Here is a 12,113-nt window from a genome sequence, read left to right on the forward strand (position 1 = left end):
CCGTCCGGAAGTCGTTTTCCATGGCTTCCCCGAACTCCTCCCATGTCCGACTTTTTGCCTCAGCGACCGCTGAAGCCGCACACCGCTTGGCCTGTCGGTACCTGTCCACTGCCTCCGGAGTCCTATGAGCCAAAAGGACCCGATAGGACTCCTTCTTCAGCTTGACGGCATCCCTCACCGCTGGTGTCCACCAAGGGGTTTTAGGATAGCCGCCCCGACAGGCACCAACTACCTTGCGGCCACAGCTCCGATCAGCCGCTTCGACAATAGAGGTGCGGAACATGGTCCACTCGGACTCAATGTCCAGCACCTCCCTCGTGACATGTTCGAAGTTCTTCCGGAGGTGGGAATTGAAACTTTCTCTGACAGGAGACTCTGCCAGATGTTCCCAGCAGACCCTCACAATGCGTTTGGGCCTGCCAGGTCGGTCCGGCATCCTCCCCCACCATCGCAGCCAACTCACCACCAGGTGGTGATCGGTAGAGGGAAATCTGGGTTCATGTTTTATCTTCTTCATAGAGGTCTTCGAGCTGCTCTTTGTCTGATCCCTCACCTAGAACCTGTTTGCCTTGGGAGACCCTAGCAGGGGGCATAAAGCCCCCGGACAACATAGCTCCTAGGATCATTGGGACACGCAAACTGGGGGAAATCATCGATTTTTAGATGCCGCGCAATGTGGACTTGGTTGATTATAAAATCGATTAGTCAATAATTGATTTATTTCAATCAATCAATCAATCAATGTTTCCTTATATAGCCCTAAATCACTAGTGTCTCAAAGGGCTGCACAAATCAGAACACAAACCACTACGACATCCTCGGTAGGCCCACATAAGGGCAAGGAAAACTCACACCCAGTGGGACGTTGGTGACAATAATGACTATGAGAACCTTGGAGAGGACGAAAGCAATGGATGTCGAGCGGGTCTAACATGATACTGTGAAAGTTCGATCCATAGTGGATCCAACACAGGTGCGAGATTTAATGTGAATAAAATAATGCAGACAGTTCTAAAATTTGACTGACTCTAGCAAGCCACCTCACCGAGAGATCCAACCAGCTCCTTTATTGTAAGACTTTTATGTTCCAGTTATGCACACATTTCCATTATGTTCATCCATATGGGAATTAATTTAACAGTTTCTTATTACAAATGCATTGTTTTTTTTAAGTTGCAAATGATAATCGCTTATTTAGTGAAACGAAAATAAATGTAAAACTGCATCAATATACATAAATTAATGATGCATCAGTAATAGATTTTTAATCATATCGTAGTTCCTGCATCATAATCGAATCGTGAGGTGCCCAAAGATTCTCACCTCTACTACAATGTAACACAGGCTGCACTTTGTACACCCCTGGTTTATTAACTACATACGTTATTTTTCCCTCCCTGAATGTTGGAATTTAGTTAGGTAGATAAGTAAACAGTCCTTTGAATTAGAAGGTTGTTTATTGTTAGATTCCACCAATTAGGTTACTGTAAGAATACTCTGCGCACAAAGAAAAGTGCAATAAAGAAAGTGTGTGTGTGTGTGTGTGTTACTTGTGGCAGGCCGCCAAAAGATATGAATGTATGGGAAACACTGTTCGATAATGATTTGGAGTGCCTGAGAAAGTGGAAAGAAGAAAATGAAAGTTTCTTTGACCAAGTTAATTGTACAACACAGCATACTTTATCATCACACTTTTGCTCTTTGCCAGCTTCTGCCACAAAAAGCCAAAGAAGAAGCCAAACAGACCTAATGCAAATGTAAATTAAACTATATGACCTATATTTAATGATCTTTCTTTCTTTCTTTAGTGATGACAGTGACGACAGTGATGGCGCTATCGGGTCTGGGCTCTCCATGGACACCTGCTCTGGGCAACACACCACTATAACGGTGAAAAGTGAGCCGTGTGACCAAGGGGAAGATTCCCTGGAAGGCAAGCCCCTCAATGGCGTCCTACTGCAAGCTCACGGTAAGACATTGCTCTCAAACTGTACACATGCAGTCATGCTGCAAGGTCATTCTATTCATAAAATGTGTCACTTTGCAGAACAAATGACAAACTACTACAATTTCTCCAAAATGAAGAAGAACCGCAAATGGCTGAAGGTAGGTGCCATGTCTCAGCCTATCCGCATGTGCACTGAGTGCATGCTCTGACATTTAACGCCCGCCCCCCTCTTTCAGAGCATACTGTTGACCGACAACACCACGGAATCGGACACGGACTCAGACGACTCGGACTTCAGTTTGTCGCGGGAGGAGCTCCACGACATGCTGAGGCTGCATCGCTACACCAGGCAGCACCAGAGCAAGTTCCATACCGATCCCGAGGTATAGTACCACACTCAGACGGTCAGCTGCTGATCAAAGAGACGTCCATGTGGGATGGTTCATCACATTTAAGATACTAAGGGTTCCAGTCCAAAGTAAACAATCGCAAGTTTGTAGACATATTATTCGCTATTTCCAATTCGAGCAAAATATTAACGTTCATCTTTGCACCAATGTCTAACTCAGGTGTGTCTAAACTATGGCCCGTGGACCAAGTGCTGCCGGCCGGCGTCTGCTGTTTGCCCCATGATATGTCACAAGTTAAATAAGAAGTCTGCCCCGCAACACGTCCCAAGTTCAATTCAATTACCTTACAGCCTAATTACTGTGCCACTATCCTAATGGACAATATAAGTAATTGTAGTCAATGACTAGGAGTTTAACTATGAAATGTTTGGATCATAGCATCAATCTATATGCTCTAATACAAAGAAAGTTTCATGGTGCAAATAAAATATAAATCGACACAGAATTTAGCACACATGGTCACACAAAACACACACAACCTGCTTACTGAAATTTTTGGGCAATGTAAAACATGTCTAAGCAGTATACACAATGTTGAATTATACTCATATAAATCCACTGCAGAGCATGATGGATAATACGCAAAACACTCTCTCCACACTTTGCCATGTTTGGTGTATTTTAGCTGCTTGATGTTTCTGATTGATCACAAAATTTAAAGGCGTTCGTCACAGAAATAAACAAAACAATTGGTAATAGTCAAACTTTCACATACTATAATATTCAATAATTTATAGTTTTTACTATTCTTGGTCGTATTTCCTGGTTGAGCCTATTGATTAATTGAAGCCGTGCTGCCACCTAGCTGAAGGCTTGTGTATCGTTCAAGAATGAAAAAATACGCTAATACTGGAAGTCCCTTGCCTCTCATGTCCCACCTGACACTTAACCGCACCCCTCCACGGGGTCTTACCCCACTATTTAAGAAGTACTGGCCTAGTGGTTAGCGTGTTGACCTGGTTGTTAGCATGGTGGATTTAGGGTTAGCATGGTAGCTTAGTGGTTAGCGTGTTGACCAAGTTGTTAGTATCTTTACCTAGTCATTAATGTGTAGGCCTAGTGCTTAGTGTGTCGTCTTGTGGTTCACATTATGGCCTCGTGGTCAGAAAATCAAGGGTTTGAATATTTCTAAGTGGTGTTTGCATGTTCTCCCTGTGAGTCTAGTCCAGCCTCTTCCCACGTCCCCCGATTATGCATGTTGTGTGTGAGAATGCAAGTGCGAATGTTGTCTGTCTGTGTTGGCTCTGCGATGAGGTGGCGACTTGTCCAGGGTGTACACCGCCTTCCGCCCGAGTGCTGCTGGATGAGGCTCCAGCACCCCCTGTTGCCCAGAAAGGCACAAGCGGTACAAAATGGATGGATGGATGTTAAAGGGGATCTATTATGCAAAACCAATTTTTCTAACCTATGGCTACAGGATTTTTGTGTATTTGGCAGCTGCATTATTCCTCAAAATTTTAAATCAAACCATGGAGACATGGCGGAGATATTTACAGTATAAAACAATTTTGACATTTTTCCAACACTTGATGTCAGCAGATATCTCCATATATAGTTGAGGCTTACCCAAAGAGCTGACATTGCAGTCAATAAATCCCTTAATTTTCTCTATCCTCTTGTTGTAGGGCAGACTGGCTCGTACATGCACCTGCATCCTCCGCTGTTGCCATTTCTTATACAAAGTAGCATATAGTTCTAACTTACATCTGTCAGTGGACTCCAAATGGATGCGCTATAAACGACATCATGGCTGTCTGTGAAAAGACAGAGTCAAAGGGGGCTTGGCATGGAGGAGGACTTGAGCGCGTGATGTAAGACCGCCCACATAACGATGTATTCTAAAGACACAGTCAGAAAGCGTCTTGAAAACTGTCTGTAAAACATAATCTATGCAAAATTTGGACCAAAGAACCACCATTACATGTTATGAAAGCCAAAAGAAAGTGTTTTATATGTAGAAAAAATCGTTATACGACCTCTTCAATTAATTTTTTACTTTTCAATTGTAGCATTGCTGTTTGTAAAGTCCTATGCAAAAGTCAGCTGGGATAGGCTCCTTTGTGACCCTCTATGGAAAAACTCACAGTTCTCTCAAATGCAGTTTTTTTATATGTAAAAACTTATTTTTGTACGTAATATTTTTATGTTGCAGCTTCAGCAGTACCAGTTCTACAGCACAGGTCTTCTCTCCTCTCAAGACCTGTTCCGCGAGCAACAGCGCCACCTGCTGGGCCCAAAGAAGAAGAAAATCAAAGATGAGAAGAAATTCAAAGGTGAAAAAATATGTGCTTGTATTGATAATCTCATCAAGCTAACAATATTCGCCAAACATTGTTTTGGTGTTTTTCCTTCCAGGAAAGCTGAAAAAAGTAAAGAAGAAAAAGAAACGGGGCGAAGCAGACTTTACGGACGATGGTTTTCCTTATTTCAACAAGACCTTTGCTAAGTTTTCCCATGATGCACCAGCGCTGATGGTGAAGAAAAAGCATCTGACTGTGGAGCAGCTGACTGCACGACGACGCAAAGTGTGGCTGACTATTGCCAAGAAGGAGATCCCCAAGGTGAGTCAGCCTTTTTAATTGTTTGCTTCTTTTTTTTGAGGTTTCATCATCTTAGCTTTTCTCTTCTGTAGTCTTTCAAGCAAAAGACCTCTGCTAAGAACCTTGTTTTGACCAATGCTAAAAAAGTAAGTGACTTTGCAAAGACCCCAACGCACAAGAAAAACACTGCAGCTCAGTATTTAATCGTGCAATTCCTAGTTGGCGCACCAGTGCATGCGGGAGGTCCGACGCGCCGCCATCCAGGCCCAGAAGAACTGCAAGGAAACGCTGCCCCGTGCCCGCCGCCTCACCAAGGAAATGATGCTCTACTGGAAGAAGTACGACAAAGTGGAGAAGGAACACCGGAAGAGGGCCGAGAAGGAGGCTCTGGAACAACGGAAACTGGACGAGGAAATGAAAGAGGTTGGCCTAGTGCAGTTCTACTTGTATTTAAGTCCCATATTGTGATGTTTATCTGAATAATTAGCTGATAATGTAGACCATGGGTGTCAAACTCTGGCCCGCCGTGTAATTTAATTTGGCCCTTGAGGCAATATCAAATTAACATTAGAGCTGGCCCGCCGGTATTATACAGCGGCGGTGGCACTGTAACACCGCATTCACCGCTAATACTCATACTTGCCAACCCTCCCGGGAGACTCCCAAATTTCAGTGCCCCACCCAAAATCTCCAGGGGGCAACCATTTTCCCAAATCCCCACCGGACAACAATATTGGGGGCGTGCCTTAAAAGCACTGCCTTTTGCGTCCTCTACAACCTTTCGTCACGTCCGCTTTTCCTACATAATAAATGCGGCTTTTACACAAACACACACACAGGTGAATGCAAGGCATAGTTGGTAAACAGCCATACAGGTCACACTGAGGGTGGTCCAATAAACAACTTTAACACTGTTACAAATATGTGCCACACTGTGAAACCACACCAAACAATAATGACAAACACATTCCGGGAGAACATCAGCACCATAACAAAACATAAACACAACAGAAAAAATACCCAAACCCCCTTGCTGCACTAAATCTTCCGGGACGCTACAATATACTGTACACCCCCCACTACCACCAAACCCCGCCCACCTCAGCTCAAAGCCTGAGCCCCGACAATAATGAACTAGCATCCAAGAAAAGATGCCAGGTATCTGGCTTGGGCACATCAGATTAGATCAGTGTGTCGCAAACTGAGCAGTAAAAAGGCCTGAATGGTTCATTTATTCATTGTTATTTTATTTTCAAAATTATTAGCCAGTGGAAAAAGTTCATGTTGATATTTACCTCAGATGGCTGCAAATAGAAAATGGGCATTACATTTTTTATTTACATATTAATATGCTATTGATGTTTTTTCGTTTGTTTTTTGAAAGTTGATTTTGCACTATTAAGTTATATAAGTGTTGCTTGTTCCGTATTCAGTGTTAAGGCAAATCAGTGTAGCAAACTGAGCAAAAATTAACATTTTATTCATGCACTTTCTCTTGCTACTTCAAGGCTTGAATGTTTGATTCATTCATTATTTTATTTTCAAATGTATTATTAGCCTGTGGAAAAAGTTTATTTGGATATTCACCTCAGAAGGCTGCAAATAGAAAAGAGGCATTCAATTTTTATCTAAATATCATTTGATATGCCATTGATATTTAATTATTATTATTATTTAAAACTGGATTTTGCAATGCACTATAAAGTTATATAAGCCTTGCTTGTTCAAAATAAATGTAAAACTTGTTTGTGTCCCTATTAAAATGTTAATGTGTTCAACCTTGGCCCGCGGCTTTGTTCAGTTTTAAATTTTGGCCCACTCGGTATTTGAGTTTGACACCCCTGATGTAGACTGTTGAACACTCGGGGGACCAAGGCTGACTTTTTTGTACTTTCAGTAAAAGTGTGCTTTATTTTGGCCATAACTTTTATACATTATTGTTTTTTGACTGATAATTTATTTTTTGGTCATTCGATTGACGGATGCAGTTACCACCTTAGTTAATATAATCACCTGCACTGTGGCAAATCAACTACATTTCTTAGTATCTTGACCTCATAAAGTATCATCATGACTGGAAGACAAAGCTAAACATGTTTCACACAGTAAGAGTAAAAAGCCAGGACCAGACATGCTATTGCTAAGCTAGCTAGAAAAAACACAATAACAAATTTCCTCAAGAAGTTTAGATTTTTATTTACATGTTTACAAAAATAAGAAATATTTTCCTGAACACGGAGGTCTTTGAAGACAAAAACCAAAGGGTATACCTTTTTTTTAGGTATTGTGTATTATTTACTTTATTGTGATCAAACCGTTGCATGTAAAAAAAGAAAATAAGGAACCCGTTTAAATATTTTGTTGATATTGTTACACTGTTTATAGGACTTACCATAAATATCCATCCATCCATTTTCTACCGCTTGTATTTTGAATATTTCACAATTAATACATGTGATCGGTATCGGCCGATTTCACTCATGGATGATTGGTATCAGAATCGGCAGCATAAAACCTGATCAAAATATCTCTGTTTTTATACATTTTGGATTCATTTATTTTTTTAGGTAGTTTTTTTGTTCAAATCTCTCAATCAACTTCAGTCCTAAACAAAAATACCAAACATGTATTTTTTTAATTTAAATCTTTAAGGCCTTTTAATCAAATTATCTCACATTTGTCAATTAGAATTATTTGACAATTTTTTGCTGTGGCATCATCTGACCAAAATGTTCGCAAAAGATTAAAAAAAAAAAATACATGTTTTCGAGATTTTTGTTTAGGACTGATGTTTGTTGAGAAACTTCAAAAGTAAAAAATTAAAAAATTAGTAAAAAAATGTTCTACTCCCTGCAAAAATATAAGGACTTTTATGCACTTAAATGTACAATATATTTATATTATTCATATATTATATATTATATGTATAATATGTTATATATTATTTATTATTATTATCGTCTATTGTGAGCTAACTGTGGTGCTGTGTTTCCCCCAGGGATCAATAAAGTACTTTCTATTCTATTCTATTCTATTCTATTCTATTCTATTCTATTCTATGTCCTGTTTGGCTTACAAGATAATTCAAATCAAATCTCCACAGAGGGTTAAAAGTGCTTTTAGTACGTCTAACAGGGAACACAAGTTTATGTGTGTAGCTTTAATACTACTAAGCTGTGTTTGTCTCCATCCGAGTGTGTCTCCGGGAAGCTCAAAAAGCCATATTATGTTCTTGATACACTTTTGACACCTGTCCAATATAACAGATTTCATATATCACATGCAACAATGTAACATTAAGGAATTTGACAGGCGCACACAAACTGCTAGCATAGCTATGTGAACTATTTGCAATTCTTTTATTTGTAATATTGTAATATTTCCTTCATTATATTCTGGGTTTGCATTTACACTAAAGAACAACATAATCAAACTGACAGCTCTTACCTACACCTACTTTAAGACGTGTAGCGAAGACCAGGTATAGATTTTTAATTCATGAAAAGCCAGGACTTTAAAAGCAAGCGCTCTTCTTTCAAAAGTGAATCAAACAAGTGAGGCAGATTCTATATTTTTCTCAAGAGTGGTGCTCATAAACAGGCTGTAAGGACACATGTTACTGTTAGAACATGGCTTTTGCATACTAGGGGACTTTTGACAGCCTTCTGACTGGATTTACCGTCTGTTGTTTCAGGCCAAGCGCCAGCAGCGCAAACTCAACTTCCTCATCACCCAGACGGAGCTGTACGCCCACTTCATGAGCGGCAAAGCCTCGGAAGGTGGCCCAGGAGGAGATGAAGCGCAAGAGGAGATTCTAAAGAAAATGGACGACGCCAGCAGCAACAGGAAGATTGACATCGGAGGAGGCGTGATGGTCAACATGAGTCAGGAGGACTACGGTATGGTTTATGTATACATACCTATATTTGAACAGTCATCTGGGTCTAAACAGATCATGTGATTTCAGACAGCGAATACTACAAGTCTCAGGCTTTAAGCAACGCCCAAGAGGCCTACCACATCCATCAGGCGAGAGTAAGAGGAGCTGCATGCCACATTTTAGCCCTGTTTAGAATATCCCACCAAGAGCACTTTTTGTCATTCCAATGTGAAGAAGAAATAAACTTGAATGACTGTTTTTTTCTCTCGCTCAGACCCGAATGTTCGACGAAGACGCCCAGGACAGCCGGCATGCGTCTCTGCACACTGCCACTGCCGGGGCGCCGTCCTCTTCCGCCGCTTATGGCTTTGGCGAGAGCTACAGCCTGTCAAATCCGTCCATCAAGGCTGGTGAGGACATCCCTCAGCCTATCATCTTCAATGGCAAGCTGAAGGGCTACCAGCTGAAAGGCATGAACTGGCTCGCCAACCTCTATGAGCAGGTACTACATTTGACTTCTGGTTATGAATCAACGTTCTTGTCATTATGTAATGGTTCCTTCTTTTCTCTGCAGGGCATCAATGGCATCCTAGCAGATGAAATGGGGCTTGGGAAGACGGTCCAGAGCATCGCACTGTTGGCTCACCTAGCAGAGGTACTGAAAGACGCATAGAGGGTTTGCTAAAAAGATTTTTTTACAATGAAAAAACTTCACTTTAGTTGCTTGATGGTTTGTGCTTGTTGCAGCACTTAAGAGCTATTTATCATCTTGTCCAGGAGGTAACGTTATTGGTTGCTCATGTAAACTGTATTTCCTCATACAGTGGCTTAGAACAATTATTCACTTACCGTATTTCCTTGAATTGCCGCAGGGCATATAGTAAGCGCCTGCCTTGAATTACTGCCGGGTCAAACTCGCTTCGCAAAATAATTAGCGCATGCTTAGTATTACCGCCTGGTCAAACTCGTGACGTCACGAGTGACACTTTCCCTGTCATCATTTTCTAAATGGAGGAGGCTGATTTCAATACCGGTAACTTGAAATCACATAAAGGGAAGAAGATTAAGAGCTATTCAGTAGGATTTAAGGTCCAAGCTTACACCACACAACATTTTTTACTGCATGCCTTTGGTAAGTGCCAGAGTGAGAAGAGGTTTTAAAATAATTAGCGCATGCTTACTTTTACCGCATGCCTTTGGTAAGCGCAGGAGTGAGAAGAGGTTTTAAATTAATTAGCGTCCCGGCGGAAATTCAAGGAAATAAGGTAACTGCAGAAAGTACCAGACTTCTATTAGGCACTACAAAGGTTTATTTTCAGAGTGCTGGGGGGATACATTTGTCTACATATGATCGCAATATTCAGTATGTAGCCATTGCTTGGCGCTGGTTGACTTCCGGTTTTGTTTTATATTTTTCCTGAACGTTGGTATTTAGTTTGACAGATAGGTAAAACAAATTTTAAAATGTTGTCTGTCTATCTATGTTGGCCCTGCGATGAGGTGGTGACTTGTCCAGGATGTACCCCGCCTTCTGCCCGAGTGCAGCTGGGATAGGCTCCAGCACCCCTGTGACCCCAAGAAGGACAAGTGGTAGTAAATGGATGAATGGATGGACAATTTAGAGACAAGTTGTTTATTGATTGCTTCCAAATGAAATGAGTGTAAAAACAAGCACATAAAATAAATATACACATGACGCGCAAATCATTTAAGAAGCATTTTAAATCAACAATACAGCCTGATAAGAACTAAAAAAAGCAATGAAACCTTAAATAAGTTGAAACTTATGCCGCTAGCTTAATGCTAACATATTAAGGAGGCTAACAAAAATTAGCATCGCTTTCGCGATCATTTTAAACTGCTACAAACCTTTAAACAATGAGATTTGGGGGGGGGGAACAAAATTAATACAAAATTACATATGATCACAGGCATATAGCCTTGGAATTGAAGATATGACTGACTTTCTGATGTACTAGGCTAATCTGGTTTATCAAAAAAATCCCAACCACTGGGTTGACCTGACACGATTAGGAATGTGTGTTGTTTGGATCAAATGTTTTTTTTGTGTTATGAATCAGCGCATCGTGAAGCAAAGGGCTATATGATTTCCACTTAAATGGAATTGCGGACGCAATCACAAAATTGGACAATAAAAATGGAATCTACGGTTAAATGCGGAATATCACGTAAATTGACATAAATGTGAGTGAAATGCTCTCATCGTGAGGAGAAGGAAGGTTTGTCTGAGGAAAGTATTTGTCCAGGACTGCTCCTTTGTCTGCGAAAGACTAAACCGCCCCCTCCTGAACTATAAACTATGTTGAGATGGCCACTTGAAACACCGACAAAATCTGTGAACAAACTACAAAGCTAATGCTAGCCAGGACAATCAATACACCCGTAATACTCATCTGTTTGTGATGCAAGCTTAAAGGGGAACTGCACTTTTTTGGGAATTTTGCCTATTGTTCACAATCATAACGATGGATGGACGGACTATTTTTTTGCGGCGACGTGATCACGACCCTGTGTGCCAATGTTTACATCATTTGGTGGTCTGCTGCTTTATCACTTCCCTGCGCCTTGTAAGTTTATTGTAGATCATAAATCATGCATCTCACCTGGACAGAAGGTAGCTGGTGATATAATCTGACAAGTTTGACCGCCACATAGGACCTGGAACTGGCGAGAACGACACAAATAGCGCTTGAGTTAATTTTCCCCCAACGATGTGTTAGGACCTTTATGTTGTACTACTTTTTGAGCGTTCAACATTAGAGAATCTCACATATTATTTGACATTACGTTCGTGTTAGAGTCGGGGTCTTTATTTATGACAACGTATGGCATCCACTCACTTGATTTCCAGCTGTCATTTGTTGTGTTTGTTCTTTTACACAGAGAGACAACATCTGGGGTCCTTTCCTTATCATCTCACCAGCGTCCACCCTCAACAACTGGCATCAGGAGTTCACACGCTTTGTGCCCAAATTCAAGGTAGGACACCTCTTTGTATAGAGGCTCACTAGAGGGCAGTGTTGTACTTACTGTGTGGAATTATGACAAACTTATCGGTTCACTGCAGCGTTTACATATGGGCTACACACACACACACACACACACACACACACGCACACACACACACGCACACACACACACACACACACACACACACACACACACACACACACACACACACACACATACACACACACACACATTCACAGTGTCTGGACAATAAATCAAGTCCAGTCTATTTTGCTAATGAGGTGTGAAAAGAGCATATTACACTTTTGAAGATAAGCTTCCTCAAAACCTACAGAACACAATTG

The 12,113-nt window shown here is 41.1% G+C and overlaps 1 protein-coding gene across 4 annotated transcripts in view; it reads left to right on the forward strand.

Annotated features, from left to right (window-relative positions):
- ino80 (INO80 complex ATPase subunit) overlaps positions 1-12,113 on the forward strand; it is a 54,122-nt gene that overhangs the window by 6,132 nt on the left and 35,877 nt on the right. For all 4 annotated transcript variants that reach the window (XM_061901284.1, XM_061901283.1, XM_061901281.1 and 1 more), the window contains exons 4-15: positions 1,809-1,969; positions 2,048-2,106; positions 2,185-2,331; positions 4,511-4,631; positions 4,714-4,919; positions 4,991-5,044; positions 5,118-5,321; positions 8,593-8,797; positions 8,866-8,933; positions 9,053-9,280; positions 9,353-9,433; positions 11,683-11,778. In XM_061901284.1, the coding sequence (XP_061757268.1) occupies positions 1,809-1,969; positions 2,048-2,106; positions 2,185-2,331; positions 4,511-4,631; positions 4,714-4,919; positions 4,991-5,044; positions 5,118-5,321; positions 8,593-8,797; positions 8,866-8,933; positions 9,053-9,280; positions 9,353-9,433; positions 11,683-11,778 (1,630 nt within the window). The remainder of the gene's footprint in view (positions 1-1,808; positions 1,970-2,047; positions 2,107-2,184; positions 2,332-4,510; positions 4,632-4,713; positions 4,920-4,990; positions 5,045-5,117; positions 5,322-8,592; positions 8,798-8,865; positions 8,934-9,052; positions 9,281-9,352; positions 9,434-11,682; positions 11,779-12,113) is intronic.

This window comes from Nerophis ophidion, linkage group LG05 (assembly GCF_033978795.1).
Source record: "Nerophis ophidion isolate RoL-2023_Sa linkage group LG05, RoL_Noph_v1.0, whole genome shotgun sequence".
NCBI classification, from domain to species: domain Eukaryota; kingdom Metazoa; phylum Chordata; class Actinopteri; order Syngnathiformes; family Syngnathidae; genus Nerophis; species Nerophis ophidion.